Consider the following 27,319-nt stretch of genomic DNA (forward strand, 5'->3'; position numbering starts at 1 on the left):
AAGCTCAGTGGGGTGAAACTTTAAATACACACGAAAAAGAGAGGAGGAAGTGGAGAGAGAGAGAGAAAAAAAAAAGCTCGCACGCTCGGGCAGAGAGATGAAAAGTGACTTGAAATATACTGGGTTGGAGCGCTCTGTATTTCCCTCAGTTTTCCCTTTTTCACTTCACCCTTGGGTAAACAAATTTCTAAATAACTTTTGCATCAGAGAAAAATGTGGAGCTTTTGAGCTTCCGCTGAGAATATCACTATCAACATTGGTAGGTAATTGATTTTTTACATTGAATTATGCCACTCTTGGGGGCAAAACTGCACTTTCTCTTCCCTCCCCCTCTCTCTGTCTCTCGGGGGAGGAATTCTTCTCCACTGACGTTCGCCACCCTTTCCCGGCCAATTGCAGTTGGCGGTGGAAAAGGGACTTTTCTCGATATGGAGCGAAAAAGTTTGATAGCTTCAGCGAAAGTTTCTCTCCTCGCTGGCGATTTGTTTGTTTTTTGAGTGAAGAAAGTGGGAACTGGGGTGTGTCAGGGGATGGTTAATTTCTCGTGATATTGAGGATCAATTGCCTTTTAACCGCATCCGCGATGGGAGTTATTAACGGCGGTTCTTGTGTGTCTCGTGGCGTGCTGGTGATACTTTCTGGCTAATGATGTGTATACACAGTGTTAATAATAGAGTGAATTGTGAACAGTGGTGTAAGAATTTGATTCCAGGGTGCCAATATTACATGGAGATTGCCTTAATGCATGGCGTGACTGTAATGACTCAATCCAGCGAACAATGTCGTCAATAATTCACCCAAAGAAATACTCTCTTCGCTCACACGCCATCGGGAAAAAGATGAGGAAAATGGACACGAGGAGCTGCAGCCCAACTAAATGCCCAATATCTTCACCCCAGGTTCACAATTACATCACTCAGCGGGACGCCCGGAAACTTACATCGTTAAAGACTTTTCCATCGTGTGTGTTGAAACTTTTCCGCTTCAGGGAAAAAAGCTACCAATATTGTACATGTATTTTTAATGTATTAAAACGTTATTAAGTCATTGGAGTGAATGAGAGATAAACTGGAGAGGTTTTATCGGCATTTTTCCGCAATTAAATTCTCTCTCTGTTGATGTCGTAAAAATGTTGTGTTGCTCTCAATGGAGGCGCGCAAGCTTTTCCGCGGGAGGGTGTGAGGGTTGATTTCTGCCATCAGAAAAACACGGAGGAGACACAAACCTCCCCCGGGGAAAATGCGAGGGCAATATTATGTTTGGAATCGTAAAAATTAATTCGCCTCTTTTATATGGACGAGGGAAAAAGGGCATTAAAATAGACACGGACGTCCCGAGTGTGGAGGATCGATCTTATCGATCAACCAGAATCACCCATCTCTCTCATCATCATCGCGCCCATTCGCCTGCGAGATAACATAATGGACGCATTACAGCATAAAAACACTGGACATTGTTTAATGTGTCCGAGAAGGTTCGACATTCCCGGGCGTCGTAAATGGGCCCCGGAGAATGCTTTCCAAATGACTCTTTGAATTTTTTATGGTGACACTTTTACGATTTACTCTATTCTTCTTCATTGAAATTAATGACAATGTATAAAATTTTTTTTTTATGTGATTAATTTTAATATTTACTGCATTTCTATACATGGCCATAAGTGCTCAGCACTCGTCGGCAATGGATCAATTTCTCCCTCAATTTGCTTTTATGGGCAAATTCTGGGCGAATTACACTAGCCAAAGTGCACAACAACACTCAGAGGAATTTCTACCGTCAAGTTGAGGGGATTTTCCGTGAATATCCAACGTCTTTCGCTCAGTGTCAAGATTCTAATAAATCAAGAGGTAGATATTATGATCGGAAGTGGTGTACAGCTTGAAAGGAAGTGTTTAGAAGTGGAAGTGGCAAAATATATTAGAATATTTGCACTGAAAAAGCTTCCATTTCAACAAAATTGAAGCTAATTTTGCCTAAAAATCAATTTTATTGCTTTTTGAGGTTATGTAATTCATTAACAAAAGGTTAAATTAGCAAATTTCTCTGTTTCTTCGCAGATTTGAGCATTTTTGTGCAAAAAAAACTTCATATTGATTGAGAAAAAGCCTTAAAGTCAACCATAACCTCAAATAATATCACTTTAATACAGAAAAACGTCTCTTTGCCTTGGTTATTTTCGCGATTTTTACTGTACAAGAATATTTGCACTGCAAACACTTCGTTTTCAACAAATTGAAGAATTTTTTATAATGATTTTGCCTTGAAAAATCAATTTGATCGCTTTGTTTTTAGGTTATGTGATAAAATAATCCTCAAAATCATCTAATTTGTGCTTAAATTGGGAATTTTTTCTCTTTTCTTGGCAAAATTAAGCATTTTCGTTCGAAAAAGACTCCAGATCAGGTTAGAAAACAGCCTTAAAGTCAATCATAACCTCAAAAATGTCTCAGAAAAATATCCAGAAACATTGTGAAATTCGCCATATTTACTCATTTTCAGACCTGAAATATTTTTTAGGCAAAATTCATAACCTCACAATTTATTCAGAATTCTTTTTCAAGCATTTTCTGAAGAATAAACTAGAAAATCAAGGCAAAAATTGTTCATTAACAAATCCTGGGACATTAAAATCATTCTAAACAGTCTGAAATCTGAAGAATTTGAAGAGGTTTAACTTCTTGAGAAGGAAAAAAACCCGGATTAGCTTTGTGGTAAGTCAAAATTGACTCAATTGAGTGTGAGAAACAGTTGATGGAGTCGAAAAATGCATTTTTAAGGGCATTAAGAAGTGTCTGAAGTGTTTCAAAGTGTTGTACACTGTTTAACCGTACTGTCTTTCCCTTGTAAGCCTTGTAATAAAGCTCTGACTTTTCACCATCCATAAATCCGGTGCTGAGAGGGTGAGAAATCGTGACTTTTGCATGGAAAAGTGGGTCACACACACTATTTACACACGGGTGAAATGCATTTGCAAAAGCTCATAAAAGCTGACAAGCACAGAAGAGATTCTTTTCCATCTGGGTGGGCTTTTTCTCCTTTCCACAGTGCCAGAATGGAAATTCCACTTTGGGATTCATGTGCAGAATATTCACGGGGAATTGACAGGCTCTTCGGAATTGCATTCACGATATTCCATCGCGAGGGGCTTCAGTTGGGTAAATAGCGCATTTTTCTGGCCCACCATGAAGGAAATTACAGGGTTTGCGCGGCGGCAGGAGTCACGAAATGCCCGATGATGCTGCAATTGGCCGATGAGGTCAATGCTTGGCTGAAATCGATGCTTTTTGGGGCTTCTTTTCGGGACCCCACGTGAAATATGCGCGCACAAACTCCACGATATAATTGGAATGGCGCGCCATCTCTCATGCCTAATCTATGAACGGCAATTTTCAGCCCAGAGATTTCACTCAATTTGCCCGTCGTCCGCCATTCCATTTCCTATTAATCGCCATTAGAAGCTCACCCGGATCGGGTATCAATGCCTTTTTTATTCAAATCGCCGCGCATTGTTGTCCCCACTTGGATGCGAGTGTGGCTCATTATGTGGCTCAACCGGAGAGTTAATCGCATTTGTGGTTAATTATGTGTATCGCGGAGACTTTCTGGCGATTTGTTAAATTATAATTTTTATCTCCAGCGACACCAAACAACATTTTCATCTTCTCACGCAAACTTCGGGGACTCGTGAGAGAGGATTAGATTTCAGAGGCAGTCTTGGGAAGCAAATTCCGCCAAACGAGAGTCTTAATTGATTTCCACTGTGATCGATAATCATCGCGACAGTGCGGAGGGGAAGGGATTTCTCAAATATGCCATCGTGATTAATGGGTTAATCACCAAATATCGCAGTGATGCAAATTATTCCGTCATGATTGCGCACAGGAGTTTTTTTCGGACGAAACATGCAAAGCCAGAGAAGCGCGCGATTTCGCGAAAAAGTCCACCGCGAACTTCTTGTTCTCTGATTTACCGTGAAGAGCACAAGAAAAGAGAGATAATCGCATTGATTTATTTCTGTTTTTTTGTTTAAACTCAAGAAAAAACCCCTCAAAAGAATGAAAAAATCCATTGAAGAGAGGACAAATCGACGTGATTTTGATGATATTTTTTGTCATTTTTATTTCCAGAGCGGGTTTCCAACTTATAACTTTAACACTTTGCCCGATGCGCTACACCTTTTGGTGAGTTCCCTTAAAAAGCAACAAAAAAAATCACTGTATGATTGCGATTTCCCGCCCCTTCACGCTCGCTATGCAAAGTGGTGTTTTTTTTCTTTTCAAAATTCTTTATTTTTGTATGTGGAATTTCTATGTTTCTTTTGCAAATTGGCTCTTGTCCATCCACCCTTTGGCGTCTTCTTGGGGATTCCACCCACCGTGAGAATGCTGAGAAAGTCCCTCTCCACCCTCTCTCGAGGACTCTGTCTCTCCTCAAAGGAATGCCTCATGCACTGTCCGCCATTGTATAAAAGTTGTCTTGCAAAATCGCTTCTAAGCATGCACACATTTTCCTGTGACGATGCAAGGAATCTGGATTGTAGATTATGCTGAGAATGTCTCGCAGATTGATTGTTCTCTGATGTGACCTGGTTTTTCTGCTGCCGCCAGGACAAATGGGTGGAATTGAGGAGGAATTTGCAAGAAAATGACAGTTGTTCAGCACCTTCAAGTTTTCTTGGGGGGGTGGAAGTGAAATTTGTGACGGGTGAAAATGTTGAGCAGCGCACAGATGTTGACCTGGCAAAATGGGGTGGTGGAAAATTCAATTTTCCACCTTTGAAACATGATTCGTGTGATTGTGGCTAGAGAGCACACAATTGCGAATGAAAAATCAGCTGGATGAGTGCCAAAAAGCGCTGCCAAGTGGGCGTGTGGGTGGGAAAAAAAAGTGCACCTAGAGAGAGAAAGAGAGAAAGCATATGAATAAATTATGAAGTTGATCTTATTTGGAACTTTTCCACACACACACACACACAAAGTTTCTCTCCCTTTATTAGCATGTCTTGGAAGCCATTCAATATTTGGCGCTATTGTTGAAGGCAATGAGAGGCTCTGCGGATGTCCAAGCTTTGAGGATTGTGAACTTTTGCATCTCATTTGGATGGAAATCTACTTTTCAGCACTTTTTCACTTCGTTCCCAATGAAAGTTTCGAAAAAAATCGAGCAGAGGGAATAAGAGATGAACTGAATTAGCATAGAGACTTCATTTTGCGTGTAGACAATGACAATGACAATGAGTAAAGTATGATTCAAGGGGCAGATATTATGGTCGGAAGTGGTGTACAGCTTCTTGAGGAAGTGTTAAGAATAAGAAGTTGTAAAAAATTAAGAATATTTGCCAATATTTGCACTGAAAAAGCTTCTGTTTCAGCAAATTGAGGCATTTTCGGATTGATTTTATTGATTTTCTAGGTTATGTATTTAATTTAAAACCAATTATAGTGATTAAATAACCCTCAAAATCATCAAATTTGCAGTTAAACTGGTAATATTTCTGTATTTCTTGACACAGTTGAGCATTTTTGTACAAAATAACTCCAAATTTAATGAGAAAAAGCCTTAAAGTCAAACATAACCTCAAAAATATCGTTTCTTTGTATTGTTTTTTCACTTGTTTGTGCTTAAAAGTGTCAAATTCAAACTGAATTTCTTAGAAACACTGAGATATTCACCAAATTTACAAATTTCCCGGTTAAAAAGGATTAAAATTGAGAGAAAAAGGATTTTTTAACAAGATTCATAACCTCACAATTTGCTCTGAATTTTTCTGAGCATTTTCTGAAGACAAAACTAGAAAATTAAGGCAAAATACTCACAATTCTTATTATTTTCTTCGAAGAAAATTGTCTGCGACTGGAAAAGTTTGCTTTCTTGACATGTCAAAGCTCATCTCTGCGTCACTTGACCTTTCACAGGTTTCCTTGGGCTCTCGGCTGAGATTTTCCGTAAATCTCTGCGAGTCTTCCAGGTGGAATTGATTAAAATTTTAAGTCCCCCCGATCCGAAGTTGCGCTGCCTGGTGAAGACAGTGGAAATTTCTTTGGCTTGAGAAACCATCCAAACATAATCCACTTTGTCCGCACAAGAGGCTCTCCTCGTCCCCGCTCTCCTGGCCACTTTTCTGCCGCTCTTTGTTGGCCAGGTTGAAATTTGTTGCGCCAAGTGTTGCAGCGTGTGCAATATTAAATTTACCGGCAAGATGATCCATCAGTGATTATGCTGGGGCTCTTGTAAATGGTTGCAAAGTGGGCGAACTATTTCGTGCTCGTTGGGAATCTCACGAGGGGTGGCTCTCAAATGAAAATCGTGATTTAGCACCATATTTGCAGGCACTTCTTGTGCATTTTTTAGCACCGCGCGGCAAAGGCTCCTCCAACAGTGTCTCACCTGGGAATGAGGGAGTCTTTTTGCTCTCTCACTCGCGGCCCAGAGGGCAATCTTATTGCAACTAGTTGCTCACACTTTTTGCTTATTATTTTATTGCATGGCGTTACATGTGCGCTGCGGCACGACGATTGCGACTTGTCGGCGGAGACTTCCTCGCCGTCTCCTCTGGACACTCTTCCGCTTCCCCAATTCCGCGCTCTTGCTCCATGAGGCGTGAAATGAAGACTCGCGGGCTGCACTGCTTTGTGCTGCAGAGTTGCGTGATTGATCTGCACAGTGAATTAAACATTCAATTAGCTGGCGAAAGAAGTCAAACGGAGCATCAAATTTTCTTATGGTTGTGCAAAGAAATAAGAACTTTTCACTCATAATTGCACCCATTTTTCCCCATATTCGGTACGAAATTGCAGTCAATCTGTCACAATCTGTGCTGTTTTTTTCTTCCCTCTTCGTCTCGGCAATCACGATTAATTGCCATTTAATTGTTGCTCTCGTAAAATCCCTCTTCCGACCACGTTTTTTTCCCGCGCTCTGCAGAAAAGACAAGAATAAGCAGCACATTAATATGAACACACGATTTTTCTAGCAAATTTGCACAAGGCATTACATTTTCCACCTCTTTATCACCTTCCCACTTCTTGCCATTGTTTTGGGTGGACTTGGCGGAGAGTTTAGCTGCAAATTCGTGATTTATTAAAATGCACACTCTGCCACCCAGTGAAGAAGAAGGGAGAAGAGATGCCTTATCTGACGCGCGGGGAAGCCTTAATTCGAGAACCCTCGAGAGATTTATATCTTGGGAGCTTCAGAGATTGGTGGGCAAATTGAGGGTGATGCAAAAGTGCAAGGTATTCAGCTTTGACACATTTTCAGCCTCAGCGTCATGTGCACAAGGTGAAATTTTCCCTATTCATGTCGCGCCCGAGGAAATTCATCTCCAATGGCATAACTGTCTTGCAGTGTCTCATCCATCGTCTTTGGGATGTCTCGGGGCGGTTGAATGATTGCATTTAATGGATGCGATATGGTGTGGAATTTCTAATTCCTCCCCTCACTGTGTTGTGCCTCTGTTTTGGCACACACACACAGCTTCTCCAACCCCCAGAACACTTGAGAATTTGAGCGTGAAGCTTGATGGACGCCTTACAGCTCATCGGGCGGCGTTTGGGTGAAGGAGAGAAGCTCCTAAAACTCCTGAATGCCAAAGTGGAGGAAAGACAAAGCGTTCCTGAGCGTGATTAGCATTGTAAAGAGTGTCTTCCACCCACATTCTCCTCCTTGGGATACTGGAGACTGCCAAAGTGGAAGCTTTTGGGGAAATGAGATCATCTGCATTAGAGTGGCTATCAGAGAATGGCTCAGAATATATCCTGAATTTCTCAACACATTTGCAATCTTGCAATTCAAAGTGTGCTTCTGCCAGTGAATTAATGTCTAACTGACTAATTTGCTGTCTTGGAGTGATGGTTAAAATATGAATTTGTCATATTAGGAATTTCCCACGCGCAGAAGTATTGCGAAAAAGGTTAAATACTTTAATCGGAATGCGCGTGAGAAATGCATCGTTGCTGCTATAAATTGCTCTCGCAGAAGTGAACAAATTGACCAACAGGTGTTCCCACACAACCCAATCTAATCTCGTGCAGGTGGAAACTCAATTGTTTGCTGAAAACACCCACATTTCATGAATTCTCACCTTGTCTTATCAGCACGAAGGCGGACTTTTACAGAGATCAGCAATTGCTAGACATGCAGAAGCTTTTAGAGTTGCTCTTTTTTGGGGTTGTGAAAAAAAAAGCTCATGGGGCGTGAGAGATAGTGCACATTTTGATACACAATCCCGCGATATTTGCTTTAATACTCAAGAGTGGTTTGGCGCGGTGGGTTTTGTTTCATCCATGGCTCAAATGCAAATGTTGACTGTCTGAAACCGCGATAAAATCCAATCGAAAAGTGTACACCGCATACACACAGTCCAAAAAATCTCCACCCTTTTGTCCACTCTGCCTTTTGAATTGGTAAACAGTTTAAATTTACATGAATCGCTGCCAAAGTCTCGCAAATACACTCGCTGACATTCAACTGGAATCACATCATATTTCGCTCATCAATAATTATCTCTGTCTGTATCTGTCAAATTGCACTCAAAGTCAGCTGCAATTGAGACACTGAAAGGCCAGGTATTTCGAGAAGTTAATTTTCCAGTGGCGCCTCTGGGAAAAATCGTGCTGGAACAAGGAAAATTGTAGCAATTTTCTCAAATATCCTTCAAAATGAATCTCTTTCGGGCAAGTTGGAAAATTTTCATGACTTTTTCCACCCTCTCACTCCCAATTTCGCCAGTCAAGGGGGAGATAATACAGTCAGAAGTGTTCAATAGCATGAAATATTCCTTTCCTGAGTGATTTTTACTGCCAAATTATCTCGTTTCTTTGGATTTCTTACGATTTTTGCGTAGAAATAACTACAATAATCCTTTTTCTAGGGTATTTAAGTAATGAAAGACAGATTTAGTGAAGAATTCTCAATCTAGGACATCAATAAATACAATAAACATTGCTATTCTGCACCTTGAGATTGAACATAACCTCAAAAATAGTCTTTTGGGCGTAGAAAATGGGTTTTAAGAAAAGTTTCTTAACAGTTTTGACTCTGAATCAGCAGTTTTAAGTTCATTGGCGTACCAAAAAAGATAATTTTGTGATCTAGAAAGCTTCCAAAAAGAGTCTTTGCAGATCTTTTAGTGATACTTTTGAGATTATGTTTGAAAAGGCGTTCAAAACCCGATTTTACATGGATTTTTACAGAAATATCGCATCGAATTTTGTAAAATGTTCAATTTGCAAGTGTTCGAAAGTGTTGTGCAGAGATTTAAGGCACATTATCTCCCCCTTGGCGCCAGTGTAGGAAATGTTGTGGTAAAAATTTCTGCAAAGAAAAATATCATATTTGTGCGGCTTTTTTCCTCCGTAAGCACAACACAGTAAAAGACTAGGAGAAAATCAAGAGGAGAGAGAGACAATAAAAAAATTTCTTAGCAGACAAGCAAATACACAAAGTACACTTTCCGATTGGGAGGGTGGGACTTTAGCTATAAAAGTGGGAGAGAGAGAAATACACAGGGAAACATAGCGAAAAGTTTATTGGAGAAAAGTTTGGTGGATAAAGTTTTGCTGCTTTTTCATTACACTCGCATATATACATATGTATTATGTGTGCGATGATAGAGAGCGAGAGGGAGAGAGAGAGACTTTTTAGTACAGCCAATTCGGTATTATTAGATTTGAGCGAGGGTGGGCGATGGTTTAGATGGGGGTGAAGCGCCCTGCCAAGAATATTTGAGCGAAACTCCATGCTGAGATATGTAAGTCATCCCACCTTATCGCCTCTCGTCTCCCCCACACCCTTAAATAATAATCAGTTTTATGTCAAAAGCAAAGTTACATTGTAGCATTATGAGCTTCCACTTTGTCGAAGAACCTCCTGAGATATAGACAAATTCAACTTAACCTCCCGAAAGACTTGCCAAAAGTGTGCACGATGAAGAATATCGCAATTTCCAGGACAACTTCCCGATGAAGTGAAGAGGCTGAGGGTGTTTTTGTGTGCATAGGAAAATGTCTTCATGTTTAACTTGCAATTATAAGTCCTTCTCCATTTCAACTGGCACCGAGAAGTACATCCACTTGCTCGACATGATTCGCCTGTGAAGTGCTGATAGACTTCCCATGAAAGAGATATAAATTCACTCAGGCGACATGTTCATGTAAATGACCTTTTAATTAACACCAATTCAATTTAATTGCACACATACCAATCAGGCAATTAATTAAGACCGAAGGGAAGTTTGTATCTGGATCACTCGGCAATGCAGATCCATTCGCAGTGCTCAAAGAGACACAAATTTCGTTAAGGCTCACCCCTTCGCTTCATTGCGTAAATATGCTTTTTGCATAATATGTGTGAGATTATGGGCATTGCGTAATTGAAATTGGAACGTCCAGAGACTGAAATTCACTTCAAATGCACCCATTTGGGGGGCATTTTTCCCGCCAAATGAGAGAGAAATTCATCGAAAGTCTGCAATTTATTGAATATGTTTATTAATCGCTCATAAGTATAAGAAGAAAGGGTGAAGACAACCCCGATTTGAGACCATTAAATATCTGATTATTCAATCATTTCTTGATTTTTTATTAAAAATTTTGATTATTTTGTACCAATTTCAATAATTTCTTGATTTTCTCGTGGTTTTTATTAAAATTTTCATACAAATCTTAATGATTTCTTGTTTTTTTCGTGAATTTTTTTTCAAATTTTTGATTATTTCATACAAATTTCAACCATTTTTTGATTTTTCGTGATTTCTGTTTAAATTTGGATTGTTTCATTTATTTTACTTTTATTTTATAAGTGTATCAAAGCGTATTGAAAATCGTCAATAAAAGCCTTATTTCTTCCAAAATTGTCATAATAATGCCTTCAATACCTCAAGTTTTTCATGATAACACAACAATTACCCCTTATTTATGAAAACATGCGTAAAAAGTTAATATTATTGACTTTTCTTCAGATTATTCGCGGTCTTTTTGATGTTTACTGAATTTGGGTACATTTCGGCACGCAATTCGAATGACTTGTCACGGGAAAAATCAGATGTCAATTTCCGAGATGCATTAAATGAGATTTTCGCCCAACAAAGCCGGGACGAGGGTGGGTTTTCCGGGGCTTAAGGGAGCCACATGGGGTGTGTGTCTATCACTATCATCAGCAGATTTAATAAAAGCCATATCCAGCTGAATTGCTGGCCGAACGTGTGGCGCGAAACAATGCGCTCCTCAATGTATTGTGGTGCTATTTGCCGAGAGGCGGCGACGGAATCACTGTTGAGGGTGGTTCTGGACACTTTTTGCCAACGCACTCAATTGTCACACTGAACACAGGACCCTTTTCGGTAGTTTGGGGGTGCCTTGCAGTCCTTCGTCGGGCTTTTTTCCTGGCCCTTCTTCGGACAATTCGACGAGTTTCTCGGGACTCAATTGGACAGCGCCAACACCCATTGTGCCATGATATCACGTGATGTTTGAAGGGTGGGCGGAAGGGTGTGCAGGGGCTGCAGGGGGTGGGAATCTCGCTCCCATGTGGAGCATTCTTGCCCAGGCGAAACTTCCAACATGGTGCAATGTTGAATGTGTGTCTAGTGCAAAGAGTAAACTCTCTGGCTCGTACCAATTGTGTTTGCTTAAGGACTGTCAATACATTTGGAAAATCCTGCAGCAAAATACAGCAGATTTTTCTCCCACACCATCTTCTCATGCCCCCCTGAACTATGTGCAATTGTTGAGACGATATAACTTTAAATAAATAATTGTCAGCCATCAAATGCACCATGTGGTAAAATTCTTGTATTTTATTCATCTCGGCAAAAATACCTCTCAATATATCGTGACATACGCTTTTAACTTATTCATGGGTGGGATTTTTAGTCCTTAACACTTTCCGTCTACATGGTTTTTTGTGGCCTAGAGAGGGACTCAGAGTGGAGATTTTGCCACATTCTCTCGTGAGATGGCAAAAATCCATTTCAATTTCCATGCATTTTTCACTGAAAATTTAATGAAATGGGAAAACTTTGTGTGATGACAGTAAAATGCAATCTTGGGAGCTTTTTAATTTTTCTACTCATTAATATTGATTTCGAACGGTTTTCTTGCGCAATTCTCTCTGCAGAAAAGAGTGAATTTCCAATGAAACTCTGCGGGAAATGCTCAAGACAATCCGATTATTTACACCAAGGGGGAGATAATATGTCTTAAACACTTCCAAATTTGACTGACACTTCTAGAAAATGAATTTTCAGTCTGTTTCCACATTGATTCTCAAATTATAATGGATTTCTTAAGGTTTCATTTGATATTTTTATAATAATAGACTTGAAATCGCTGTTTTTTGACATATTTTTCGATCCTAACCTCAAAAATATGACTAAAAGATCTTTAAAAACTCTGTTTGAAAGTTTTCTAGTCCACAAATCATCTTAAAACTGCTGATTTACAGTCAAAATTGACCAGAAAGTTGTCTAAATGCGCATTTCCCAAGTGCAAATGATTATTTTTGAGGTTATGTTCAATCTTAGCACAATTTGTACTCTTTCTTGGCATTAAAGGAACAAAAAAGCGTTCTTAATTGCTCGCAAATGCTTAATTAGGCCAAGGACTAACATAAGTTATATGCTAGAATGCTAATTATTCACTAAATCTGTCCCTGATTAGTTACATAACCTAGAAAAAAAATTATTACGTTTGTTTCGGCGTGAAAATTGAAGGAAATTCAGAGAATTTGGATGATTTGTCAGTAAAAGAAGCACACAGGAATGGAATATTGTAAGTTTTTCAACACTTCCACTCTTTAACAACCTCTGACTGTATTATCTCCCCCTTGATTTCCACTTTTTTTCTCTACACAAAGTATCTGTGCAATGTTTCATTAAAAGTTAACTCAATGGAAAATGATAATCCAGGCGAGGATAATAAGCTCACTCTTGTGTCATTGTGGACAGTGGAGATTATATTATTCGCATTGTCACGAGATGTGTGGATGGAGAGAGAGTCATATTCGCCGGCATTATTGGACTCTATTGGCAGTTATGCGATGTCGTTTTGGTCATATCCTGTGGAGAAAAGTGTGCAGAGAGAGAGAGAGGAAATTCGCCTGGGCAGTACAAATGCTGGGAGTACGATAAGTATCTTGTCGTGTTGGCATGAGACAATCACTTCTGGAGTGGCCGAGGAGATAGAGCTCCAGAGTTGGTGAGACATAAATTGACAAATAATTGGAAGTCCATTCTGCACGCTACACCACCAGATTACAGGTGATTTATCTGACATGCATTCTATTTTCCCTCCTCTTTCTTATACCTTCACTCTCTCGCTCTCTCACCTTCTCATCCCGAAGTCATCTGCATCTTCTTGACCACCCCGCGCACGGAATGTCGCTTGACCTGCTTTCCAACTCCTCCATTCCACTTGTCAATTTGACCTCATAATTTACTCGAAATTGCTGAAAATTTATTATATTGAGCAATACAACGGCGCGCGCGGCGAATGGGAGTGATCATTTCGCAAATAGATGCTCGCGTTTTGCATTTTTGCCCCCCTCGACAATCAATTTGGCGCTGCATCCAAGAGAGGCCACTCATAACCACCCAGTGAGTGACAGCTGAAAGGTTCCTCCAAAACACCACAGCGAGCTAGATAGTGATCTGAGATTCTTGGAAATCAACTCATTCACACTTCAACAGGAGTGTTTTGCATTCACTTGCCAACTTTTATTGCTCACTTTGCCGTGGGATGTATCAATGGAAGTGGAAGTTATTTTAGTTCAAGTCTCTTGTACCAGATTAACTGATAGCATCTGGCTTAAGTGTTTGGAAAAGGAGTACAGAAAAAACATGTGAATTAAATTAGTGTTGTAAGTTGGTTTTATTTAGGGAAGTCTTGAGAAATTGCATTTATTTGGTTCCCACAAAAAAGGAGATGGAAAAAATAGACGAAATGTCAGGAATGGCCGAATGTAGCTTGATTTATGCAAAAATCACTTTCTGCATCATGAAAAGCAAAGAAGCTTTCGAGAGTTAATGCAAGGGGGAGAATAATTTGTTTTTTCCCATATAAACAATCATAATAATCCTTTTTCTATGTTATGTAACGAATAAAGGACTGATTTAGTGAAGAATTCGCATTCTAGCACATCAATTCTTATACTCAAGTTGGATTTAGAAAACTTTCTGGGCGTTTTTGACTGCGAATCATCAATTTTGAGTTCATTGGCAAATTATCAATTAATTAACTGAGTTTTTTGAAGATCTCTTAGCGATATTTTGAGGTTATGGTCGAAAACGCTCAAAAACAGCAGTTTTAATTGAATTTTTACAGAAATATCGCATGGAATTAGCCAATTAATTCACGTTCTCAAACTGTTGGGCGAATTTGAAGGTGTTTGGAAGAGGTGTTCTGATCTCAGGCACATTATCTCCCCCTTGGGTAAATGTTATTTAGCATAGATAAATTTTGTGCATGTAATAAACTAAACATTCTCATCTGACATGTTATAAGTTTAATATGCCTCTCACCATCTCTGCAATTGGAATAATTCGTGGCGTTCAAATGTCGAACACTTCCCTCCTCCTGCGAGCGCTATGGGAATTGGAATGGTGTGCCCCTTTGTGGCGGTGCACGCCACAATATTACAAGATAAAATGCGATAACTTTCAAAATTGCACTGGGGCAATAAATTAAAATTCTCTCGGCATTCACTGGCCTATGAAGTGGCACAATTATCGCAAATTGAGAGCTCGTTAGGATGTCTCTTGGCCATTTTTCTGGCGATCCGCGCGCACACAAACACACGCTCCCTTGGCGAATCTGGGCGCACTTGTTGCTCAGCTCTTGGCTGTCCTTATCTCATTAGTGCATTTTGATCGGCGAGTCACATAAATTACGCTAAATATGACTCGCTGCTGTGTTTTTTCGCATCTATCTGGCGCGTCCTCGTCAAAGGGGGAGTGAATTATGGATTGCGCGCCTCCCTTGCGAACTGGCAATGCTCACTATCGACCACGAAATATCTCACAGTGATAAATTATAATTATAAATAAAGTCGCTTCGCGTAACACTATATATGCATTTGCATGTTGCTCACAGCTTGAGCAATACACCTCACAGTCATTCACTCGCTGCCACCGGTTGTTGTGTCCGCGGCGGAAAAAAAAGACTCCCAGTGATGGGTGTGAATTTTGATATCGCACACGGTGATTTTCAATAAAGATTTCACCCTCTGGGCGCGAATCATTTTGCCTACACTCGCATCGCGGGTTGAATGGCTTCGAGAGCCGCGCGAGCATCGCGATGTATTGGGCGAATTACACGAGGTGGAAAATCTTATACGAATAGCAGCTGCCAATATCAAGTTTAATTATCATGAAAAATCCCTTTTACTATTTCTCGCGCGCTCCTCATGGGAGAAATATGCATTCACATTGGCCGAGATGGCGGAGTTATTGATAGGCGGGAAAATTTGCGCCGTTTGGCAACGATTCACATTTGTTGGCTGAAATATATTGAGAAATTTTCGCCAAGCAAAAAGTCTAATGATCATATTAGGAGTGTCGAGTATTGCTGTCTGTTCTCGATAAATATCAATTTCTCGCGAAATTTATTGTGCTTATTTCGCTTGGCGATGGAAACTAATTGCAAAAGGTAGTCATTCGTGGCCAAGGGGAAAGTCACTCGCGATTTAACACCATTAACTCTGTGCTTTTGCCAAAAAGTGGTAAAATATATTTTTTTCTCCACACATCGCCACCAGAGGGCAGCAATTTTATTTAATTTTACTTCGGAAATGATCATTTTCGATTATTTTTAATCAAATTTTGATTTTTTCAAAGTAAAAATCATTATTTAAACATTTCTTAACAAATTTCTGCAAATTTCTTTACAATATTATATATTTTTGTCCCTTTTAGACCCTCAAATCCTATTCGGGTCACTAAAATAAACAACTAGAGAATATTGGCTATCTTTTGAAGGCGAAAAATGGCCTCTAATAGTTGCAATTGATATCAAAATTTCGACAAACAAGGAAAGCCAGAATGAAAATCTCCATCTCTTGAAGTCGCTCTTCAAAAGCAATCATCGTAAATACTATTAAAAAATACGGAACAGCCTTAGTTCTAGAGTAAAATTGAAAAAATAGATTTTCTTCATCTCTTTGAGTGTTTTTCATGACACATTTTGTGTGGATAAATTCAAGATTTATGTATTTAAAAGCTTTTAGAGGTAAGAAATAAATATTTTCGGGTGTTTATTGTCTTTTAAGAGACTGAAAACCATGAAAAACTGTCAAAGATTCCTCAAAGTCAGCTAGTGACTTTCCCCTTGCAAATCCCGCGATGATTAGCCCCTTGGCCGCTGGCTGAGCAACAGTGCGCCTTTCCTGGCGATGAACTCGAGTGAAAATTGCTCTCTCGATGGAGATTGTCTAAATAGTTTTTGAGCGGGTGGTTGAGCAGGAAAGCATGGATGTTTGGCGCGCTTATCGTGGAATTTCAGCACTCGCGAGTGCAAAATATGAATTAGATCTGCAAATGGATGAAAATTGGGCGGATGAGGAAGGCAATTTCTAGCGCAAAGCGAACATCCGCCTTTTGCTCTTCTCTCTCTCTCTCTCAATCCAAAAGACTTGCAAACTCGGCCACTTTTCTTCCTCCTTTGCGGTGGCTCAAATCAATATTCATTTGTTCTGCGGACGATTTTGACAACGCCGAGAGCAATTAGCGCGAATGAGGAGGGAAATTCTCAAGAGTTGACGCGGCATTTTGGAGTGTGTTTGCCTCGCGAGACTCTTGGTGGCAATTACTGTCAGCTCAATCCATCATTTCCCGTGAAAGATCATGGTGTGGTTGACAAGTTTACATATCTCGACTATGCTCAGCGACGAGGGGGCATTTTGGGCTCATGTCTATTCTATTCTCGTTAATTTTCACGCGATCACTCCCGCGGGATCTCCCATTTCACTCAACACGCGCGGCGCACTTTCTGGGAGTGTTTCCTCCCAAGCTCCAGGGAGAGACTCCAGAGCCCCAGAAGAGGAGAAGAAGAAGAGGAAATTCCCATTGCCGAACTCCTCAACTCTTCCCAAAGCATAATTAGTTGTATTCTTTTTTGCCCTCCACACCAACAAACGTCTTCCAGCATCTCAGCGTCTTGGCATCTGTGGAATGATTAAAAATAAATCAATTTCCTCTCGGTGAGTGTTTATTTTTGACTTTTGGGTGTCCGCCGGGCGGCAAAAAGTGCTCCCCATCTCTTCTGTGCCCAGAAGACGCACATTTGAACAATTTATCTTTTCATTAATTCGATGACAGCTCATATATGAGCCGAATTTTTCCTCATAAATCAAATCGCACACACTTATTGGCCGCGCTTGTAGGTGAAATGCGAGGGAATTTTAATTGATCTCCAACGTGATTAGAGCTCCCAAAGTCTCATCCTCTTCGCGTTCAGAGGTCACAGTCAAAATGAGCTTTAGCGAGGATGTTGAATTTCAATTAAATCCACATAAATCACCGCAGCTGAACTCCTCAGGAAAGAGATGTTCTGTGAAGAAGAACGAAATGTCAGAGATTTTTCTGCTGTGCACAGTCGAAAAAATCAGGTTCAAGACACCACAAAAGACTCTTTTATATCCTCCCGTGTTATCAAGATTTTATAGGCAAACACAGTGAAAAACATGAATATATGCCGTGTTTTCTGGGTAGGAAATAGGAAGTTTCTTCAGCACGGCGACGAGACGCGCGGGGCCGAAAGACTTTAGACAAATATCGTAAAAAGTTTAATGACCAAAACTCCCTACCTCGCAAGTCTGGGGCCTTTTTGTTGCCCATCCAATAGTTTCTAATGTGTCTCGAGCACCGAGAGAGGCTGAGAAATTATGAACCACGAGGAGCTCATCAATGTTGGGAATTAATCTCGTCTCTCTGGCGCGGTCAGAAGGCCGCTCAGGAGGTGTGCGAGCGAATGGAGCTGAATTGGATCCATTTGGAAACACCATCATGTGGAATTCAACAGCTTCTCTGGGCTCTGAAGAGCGCAGCAACTTTTTGATTCATCTGTGTTTTAACCTAAGAAGTTCCTAAAAATGCAAAGGGAAAGTCACTAGCCATTTGAGACCATTAACTCTGTGATTAATCAATATTATTGGCTTAGAAACTTTGACAGAACAGAGGAAAAGTCACAAAATTGCCACGATCTGCCAATTTTACCAATAAAGTGTGAAAATACGTGAAAAGATAGAGAAACTTATGCGGAAAATGCGATATTATTAGCGTCCCCCACGCTAACATTGCTGCCCTCTGGCGGAAGAATGAAATATTCAGAATATATCTGAGGTTGTTTCAATAAATCTGCATTTATCTTGCAAAAATAGATCAATCTGCAATTGTGGCTCTAATTTTCAAGCATAAACATGAATTATGCTTACATTAAATTCTTTTTATCACAGATTTACTCGTTATGAACTTGAATATTAATAATTTTTACAAATTTCACAACAAACTCTTAAACCTTTATGACCTTTATTGACTTATTTCATTCAACATTTTGATTTCTTGATTTCTTGAAACCATTAAGATTCCTCAAAAATCGCCTCGTGACTTGCTCCTTGTAGAAATGCCTCTTCAAGCGCACTGTTTCATAGAAAAGTGGCGAGAAATATTGGAGATTTTTACTGAAATCCATATAATTGCTGTTCTGTGCGAGAGCAGGAATTAAAGACCTTAAATTCCAGCTGGCGAAGCAACTCTCTTAGGGCTCTAGAACTCTTGGGGAGGCGAAGGAGGCGAGCAGGAGAGCAAAAAAAGACGATCACAAGAGCGAAATTGCAGAGTCGTGCTCGCGCCACATGTGATTCTTGTCCGTGTGCAAGAAATTGTGTGGTGTAGCCCAGAAAAATATGTACATTTATGCGAAATTGTGCAATCAGATGGCATAATTTTTCTCTCTTCTCTGGCGTTGCATTCACATAAATTTTCTCACTCACGGGGCAATTCCACATGAGCAACAGAGGAGGGCGAGTCGCTTCATTTTCATAGACACACTTCCCACAGGGTTGACGCGGTGTGCAAACACTGGTCGCGTAATTGGACTTAATTTGCGCGCCCTCGAGGCTGGGCGACAGGAAGCGCGGGCGCTTTTTTGGCGGGAAAACTCCACATTCACATGTAGATTGAGCGGATTTGTGGGGTGAGGGGGAAGAAAGGTAATTTGGAGGTGCTCAGCAGAGAAAGAGAGAAGTTTGACCTGGATTTCTTGGAAATTGAAGGACCTGGTGGAGATTCAATGGCAATAAAAACGATGGATGCGGAGGTAGAACAAGAGACACTGGCGCGCGGAGAAAAGAAGTGCGAGGGACAAAAAGAATTATTATTCCTCGGCGACAAGAGGGAAGATGAAGAAGCAGAGACGATAACGGAGGTAGAGAAAAAAAGAAGAAGACACACACACAAACCAAATGAGAAACAAAACGCACTCCACGAGAAACAAGAAAATGGCTAAAATGGCTCATAAATTGTATTTGGTTGTTTGTTAATTTAACTGTCAAGTGGACTCTGGATGTCCGAAAAGGTAATTTATTGGTGGACTCTTGCATAGGAGAGCATCAGCAGTAAATAATTCCACCGGCCATAGGAGAGTCACCGCCCCAGTTGGCTGCTGGCCGGCGGACTGTGCAATTTTTCCCCGTCACGCGCCACCCACTCGCCTCACCTCATTTCGGTTGTCACCTCGCGCCGGAAGTTAATCTCTGTGTCAAGTGTCCGCCAGGGAGAGATGAGGCTCAATTTACCGTGAAAACGCCACACCGCCGGCGAGCTGAAGGATTTGCACGCGGGGCGAAATCAGACGCGAGCGCGCGGGGGATAAAAAATTGAGCAGCTTTTTAATTAACGCCCCCTCGCGAGGCGTGACGCGCGCGAGGGTGCGGGCGCCCCAGAATGGCATCTTCACTAATTTAAGACGCGCGACACGTTACAGTCTCGCCATCATCGCAATTAGCCACCCAGCGCTCGCTGGGGTGTCGTTTGTCGCTATTATTATGGAATAAGAATGGCAAAATGCCCGGGACGACGTTAATTGCCAATTTATCTGATGTGAATTTAAATAAACTGCCGCCTCGCGAAATGACGAATCTTGTCCTCCCCGCGCGAGCGTAACAAAGTTACACAGCGCGCGCCACCCCCTCGAGATATATACACGCCGTGGAAATGGCTCACTTTCGCACCCCCGCACACCTGGAAAAAAGAATGTGTAACGCCGTGAAGAACTGGGGAATAAATTATTTCCTCCTCAGACGTTCATTGTCTCGCTGCAGCAGAGTTGATAAGGAAGAAGCTGCCGCCAGAGAGTATAGCTATGATCGAGATAGAGGGAAGTTATGGCCAAGGAGAGAGTCTTGAGGAGAATAACAAGGCAAGGATCTTGTTTAGATCCGCTTAAGTACTAAACAGGAAGATTTCAATCTATTCTTTCCGCGACAAAATGAACTCAGAAATGAGAAAATTAAGATTTAAAGTAACTTTACTCGGTGATCTTTCGTCTGCTGTCTCAGCAGCTCTGCTTGAGTCACTATCTTCGGGGGGAAGAAAGGGTTGCTTCTCGAAGATAAACGCTCATGAGGGATGCTTTGCAGACTGGTGCGGAGTCTGAGGAGTGAGAGAGCAACACATCTTTGATTTATGCAAATATTTTATCACGCTGTTTGATAACATTAATAATGATTAGCAGCGAAGGAGTATTTTGTGCAAATTATGGAATTATACCTTCGGTGATGGCGCCACAGATGAATTCTGCAGACACAACAACCCCCAGACAATTGGGCTGCTGAGTGGTCACACATTTGCAATCGCTGGGGGATTGTTGCGCCATAAATGTAATTAAATTTGAATAATTCATATAGTTTCGCCTGTGCATACACTTTTCGCGCGCGAGGGTGGGCCTGTGACAATCTATGCAAATGTCTCCTGCTGGAAATTTATATTTTGGAGATTAAAGTGTTAAATACCCCGAGAGTGTCGAGACGACAGAACATCCCCTCCTGGATGGGTGTAAATTGTGTAAAGTTAGTGTAATTTTCGGAATAGCTGATCTGTCTCTAATGCGATCTGAAACAAGTATATTTGCATTTATTACTAATGGGGGTTCAGGGTGCACGCGCGGGGGAGGGTGGAATTTACATGCTGTATATATATGGAAGTTTTCTGCATATTCTGACTGCTGGGAAATGCTACATTTTCCCCACTGCGCGCCTGTTGATTTCCTTTCCCAAAACTGCGAGAAACTCCTTCAAACTAGCTGTGTGGTGTTGTTAGGATGTGGTTTAATTTCAAGAGCTTCTCCCCTCAAAACTTAATGTCAATAGCACCAAAAATTAACCCACATCGCAGTGGAGGTTCACCCACTGATTTTACGATTGTTTGAGCACTTGAAGCGCTCTCAGTCGTGCTTTTTTCTATATAGTTTCGGGGTTGAAACTTGCAATCTAAACACAAAACTCTTCGCCATGGACCAAATTTGTGGAGGAGGACTTAAAGACTGAGCCAGGAGCTTAAACTGATGCGGCTTTGACTTCGGGGCGCGTCCCAAACGATCCCTTTGATGTTGTGGGAGGGTTGGAATTCCACATCGTGCATTGATGCGCAAATATGTGCTATATTCTTTGTTGAGAATCATCAACCATCAACAGTTGCCGGGCAATGGAGAAATCTACACATTGAAAACTGTGAGCTGGCAATGAATGTTTTCATTTCATTTCAATTCGCCCACATTGAACCCCGGACACAAACTTGGACTTTTGCAATTTTCATTTCAAAATAACTCACCCTGTATCTCAATGAAAATATCCAACATTGGAGGACAGATGCGGTGAATAGAATTTCCCGGTTTTGTCGGAGGAAATAGCGCTCGTGGGCATGGGAATATTGAATTTTACAATACATTCGTCGCTCCTCTCTGCGATTCTTTGTCGGACTTGTGTGTATTCTAAGCCGCCCCCATTTTCCCATTTGACAGGGTTGAACTTCTTCGTCTATTTGCCAACAGAAGCACTGGAAGCATTTGCAGAAAAGAGAAAATTAAACACTCACCTTCGCCCATAATCCAATTAAGTGGAGAAATCAGCGAGTAATTGTCAGGCATCATTGAAATTTTATGATATGACCTCTTTGGAATAGGAGAGCATTTCGACGACTGCAGCGCGAGTTTCCATGAGAAGATCATCAGATGGGAATCCCAAAGGGCAATTAGGGGCATGTTCTTGTTTTCTCTGATATTTCAATTTCAAGAGGACGAGCGCAGAGGCAGCGCACTCTCGCATTATATTCAATTTCATCTGTCATAACATGTACTTGGCGTGGAGTTGGACAGAAGTGAGGCTGAAAAACCCGCGCGCAGAGCGTGAATGGACAGAAAGCCAGCCGCGGATGAGAACATGATCGGAGGAGTTGCGAGGAAAAAAAGTATAATAAGTAGCTCATAAAAATCCGAAACGGTTTAATAATTACCCAGGAGAACATAGAGAAAAGAGGATTGTGGCTGTTTTTGTGCTCCTGCGGCATCGCAGCGTCTTCTCCCATATCTTTGTGGTTGTTTCTTGACCACGTGAAAAGTGGTAATTTGGAAAAGTACGGAAAAGAGCTAGGAATCATCCGAATCATGCCACGAGAAGCAGGTATTGAGGTCATGATGATTCAACATCTTATACATTAAGTATTGTTCCTTGGCTGTGTGACAAGGGGAAGATATTATGGTCAGAAGTGGTGTACACATCGCTAGACGTTTAAGAAAGTGGAAGTGTTTGAATAGCTTTGATTTTCTGATGATTATTTCGCTCTCAGAAAATAATTTGTATCCAAATCTGCATTTTGATGTATTTTTCTAGGTTAAGTCACTGATTTAAGACTGAAAAATATCTTTTTAAAGAAATTCTTCTGCCAAAATTAAAAATAATTTCATTTTATTTGTTTTTAGCGGAATGAATTATAAAATACCGTAGAAAAATGTGAGTTTTCAAATTGTCAGTTAGATTTTAGTTAGATTTGGGTTAGATTTCAGTCAGATTCTAGTTATTTGCTGATTTTTCATTCAAATAGTGGTGTACAGACTTAAGGCGTGTTATCTTTCCCTTTACTTTATGGTGTCTTAAGGGAGAAGCAGTTTGAGAGTGATTCTAGGATCTCATTGAAGCAAGAACTGCTCTGAAGCTTTAGTCTTCATCCTGAGAGTCTCTCTCGTTCTGGCCAGTGGATCCCTTTCGGGATGAATTGATTGAGTTATAAATTCCAGGTAAAATGGTCCAGCGGAATCATACTTAAGTGGTGGATTTGTTTAGCGAGCAAGCGAGAGAAAAGAACTGCGCCTTTTCTGGCCTCTTCCGCGTGCAATTGCTCGGTTTCTTGCCTCCCTGAGTCGAAAAATGCTCGTCTGATATCTCCCGCGGACCCCTATAATTACACACAGCCCAAAATGCTGCCTCTCAACTTTGAACCGCATGCACTGGAGCATTTATTTAAGGGCTTGGGTGCACGCTTTTTCGTACAACGGGAGGATTGCTGAGCGTTTTGCTCTTTTTTCGGGTGTTTTCTTAAGCGATCAAGAGGCAATAATTGCACGATGTCATGACAGATTGCAATGAAGGCTTTCTCATGCTCTCACTCTCTCTCTTCCTCCTAAGCGCAGCTCTTCTCGCATGCGAATCCCGGGCGATTTGCTGGGGGATTTTCCGTGTGTTTGTGTGCAGACACGGAGAATTGTGGGTCCAAAAAGGCCACACAACAAGAACAATGTTGTACTGTTTCTCCCAATGTTTGCCCTCACATGCCAAATTGAGACTTGATGAGACTCTCCACATCAAGTCCAAATTGAATGTGGTTGGGAAACACACTGTTGATTTCCAGAGTTCACCAGCTCTTCGTCTCTTTTTTCTCCACACTCTTTCGGCGCGACTTTAATCAAATAAGAGGAATATACAACGGCCAGACTTGAGCAACAAATGTGCATCAAATTCCCATGGCACGTAAACATCATCCATTAAGTAAATTACTAAATTATTTAGGAGGAACACTCGCTCTTCCGATCTAGCGATCATGGATGGAATCATGCGCGATGGTTTTGGGCAGATTCTTTCAGATATTTTGCAAAGATTCATTGTCTGTGGAAAATACACAAATATTGCCACTAAATCCACAAAGATTGACGTGACGGAGAGAAGTTGCGGTAATTATTGAATTAATCATCAAATTGCAAAATCTCTGGAGGTCCTGTGGATGAAATTGGATCACGATTTCGCGTTGCATATGGGCGCAGTGGCAGAGGTCAGCATCTCGACTGCAGTTTGGGTGATTAAAAATAATTATTTGCTTAATAAGCACACGAAAAACCAACCGAGACGCTCATAAACACGCCATTAAGAGCCCCAACGTCTTGAGGAATTGGGGGGAGAGAGAACATGATTAGGAACTCCTTCTCGTCAAATTGGCTCATTGTGTGGTTTAATTCTTCATGTTTTTCATCTCATTCGTGGCCATGGACTTCCTCCGACTCACGGATTGTGCCGACAATTCTCTGGGTCCGCCTCGAATGCATATTTTTCATTACTCGAGAGAGCAAAGGAAGAGAGACATTTCGCATTGATTAGTGCAAACAGGAGAGTGTAATTTATAAATTTGAGCAAGAAATTAATTTCTGTCTTCGGAGTTTTGAGGCTGTGCACAGGCGAGGGTGGGTGAAAAGCCACCCCTGTGAGATGGTGGATTTCCGCTCCTGCGATTGCTCAAGTCTCTGTCGAAATTTCGTATATGTGCTCACACTTCTGCTATATAATAAATTAACCTAATTAATTCTGGCTGCTGCCTCTCGAGCCCGCATTGTGGGGCTCGGGATGAGACGAACCGGAAGGTGGGCGGTCGGACAAAATGTATGCTCGCCGGGGTAAGGGATGCCGGGAGGAAGCTTACAAGCAGTGCCAATGAGTCCGGATGCGATGTTTACTTAGCCTGATTGAATTTACCCCCGAAGGTTTATTGCGCGCACCATAATTCCATTACAATTTACTTGTGCTCCTGACAAATATCCTCCACAAGAGAGAGAATTCTTTCACTCCTTCGGCGTGTCCTTGGCGCAATTTTGAGAGGGAGAGGCAAGAAAAAATCGTGGCACAAATTGAGCTTTCTCAGTGGGGTTTTTGCATTCCCGGCCGCCCTTTGGCGGCAAAGCCACAATTTCATCCCTCCGGGTGAGGATTAATTAACAACTCGTCACTTTATGCAGAATCACATAAGCACTAACATCCCTCGACATGCCACAGTCGTCATATCAGGTAATCGTCATCATTTTCACCGCACATGATGAGAATGTCTGTCTGTCTCTGCGTGACTGATTAAATTTTATCAAATCTCGACAGTATGAAAGGGAAATATTTATTAGGCATCACGGAACTGAAATCAGACAGAACGCATAAAGTCATTTCCTAATTTACAACCTAATCACCCATCATTTGCATTATTGATAAGGCCAAAAGCTCTCGATTGCCCGTTGAGGCTAAAATGACAGCGCGCGATATGGAAGTAATGAATGTTCAAGTATATTTCTGGGGATATATAATGAGCTGGATAAAAAAAGCCATGATTAATCAATGTATTTCCATTTCATTGCGCGCTGCAAATGAACTTTAATTTCAATTATCAGGTGGAATATAATCAGGCAATTTTATGGATAATTGCTTTTTGATTTATTGTTCGCCACTGATATTTGCGTTATTTAATATTATTCATAAATCAGCTATTTTCACTTCGTTCCCCAAAAATTCGATATATTCAATTGTGACAAGAGAGTGATATTTTAATTGCGAGATCTATTTTTTACATCCCTACAGTGGGGATATTTTTAATAGCGCCTCCGCGCGGCTCTAGAGAGAGCTAGAAGTCTGAAATTTTCAACTAATCTTCCCTCATTGATAAGTAATAATCATGCCAAGTTTGAAGACATTCGACATAATCCTTAATCCCTTTGTGATATCAAAACTAAGCTAAAGCAGAAAATGTCCCGAGATTTTAAATAGCGCCGTTTCCGCAATCTTTGATTATTCGTCTGTTACACTTGTTTTGGGTTCTTAAAGTAGTTTATATTAATCCAAGGTGTCTTCAGGATAATTTTCCTGCTGATTTTCATTCTTTATCTGGACTTTATACGTGTTTGATATCAAAATTTGATTAAGTGAACAATACGCGACTTCAAAGGATCGTACGGAGATTTTTCGACTGCGCCAGAAAGGACATTTTATCAGGGAAATAACCAGAAGGACCTCTTATTCCAGCAAGAGAGTTTGGTGCGCAATTGACCGCGGAAAAAGTGTCGCGAAATGTACTTTAGGTGAATTCCGTCATGTTTCCTTCTAAGTTTCTTTACGAATTGCTTGCTAAAATCCCTCCAATCCTATTAATATCGCGAGGAACGGATTTCATGAGCATCTTCAAATATTCACGTGTGTGTGCAGAAATCCTTTGGCATTGGATTCGCGGTGTCAGTGAGGAATCTCTGCCATATTGCAAGCACTGCAAGTGCAATTTCGCAGTCTCTCTCACTCGCCGTGATGTGTGAGAGAGCACGAGATGGAAAAAGTTCGTGTATCAACGTTGGGGAATTTAAAGTCACGAATTACCCAACCTGATTGTTTTGAATGATTATCCAAGGCAAAATTGTGGGTATTTACCAGGGCATTAATCGCAATATTTTATAGCTAAACGCTCTTGTGTGTATGTTTTTGCCCAGCATCCATAGAGTCATAATGTTGCGCACTTGATTTATTCCAATGGGCGATTTGTGGGCACAAAATGCAGGAAAGCTTTGCGCTTTTGTGGCTGTGTTTCTAATGAGGACATTCTGTGTCTGTTTGCAGTGCTGGGACCAATGCGCCACGGCCCCGTCCAAGATCAACACGTCAATCCAGGAGGCCTGGCCACTGCGCATCATCGCGATGATCCGGCAGGGATCGCTGGTGTCGGCGGACGTTGCCTGGCCCACGATGAGCGCGCCTAGTCAGTGTCTCGTCACATGGGAGGTCTCCGGAGGCGGTCTGATGGGTAACCTATTGACCGACTCGTCTAGTGTGCAGCTCTCGCTCTGGCCAGAGACCAAGTATCGAGTGCAGGTCACGTGCAAGAACAAGGTAAATATCCCAGCGAGAATTTCTTCATCATCTCCTTGGCCACACTCTAATCACCCCGCGCGCTCTCTTGCGTCTCGATCAAGGAGGAGATAATATGCCCTAAATCTGCACACTACAGATTTCCTCATGAATACCCAAATTATTATGAATTTCTTAA

General features: G+C 41.2%; 1 protein-coding gene across 1 annotated transcript in view; it reads left to right on the plus strand.

The window, feature by feature from the left end:
• Positions 1-27,319, plus strand: part of LOC132261438 (uncharacterized) — a 173,850-nt gene that overhangs the window by 131,663 nt on the left and 14,868 nt on the right. Inside the window, exon 3 of the mRNA XM_059760255.1 lies at positions 26,893-27,162. Coding sequence (XP_059616238.1) covers positions 26,893-27,162 — 270 coding nt within the window. The remainder of the gene's footprint in view (positions 1-26,892; positions 27,163-27,319) is intronic.

Source organism: Phlebotomus argentipes, unplaced genomic scaffold (genome assembly GCF_947086385.1).
Source record: "Phlebotomus argentipes unplaced genomic scaffold, Phlebotomus argentipes genome assembly contig_15, whole genome shotgun sequence".
In the NCBI taxonomy this organism is placed as follows: Eukaryota; Metazoa; Arthropoda; class Insecta; order Diptera; family Psychodidae; genus Phlebotomus; species Phlebotomus argentipes.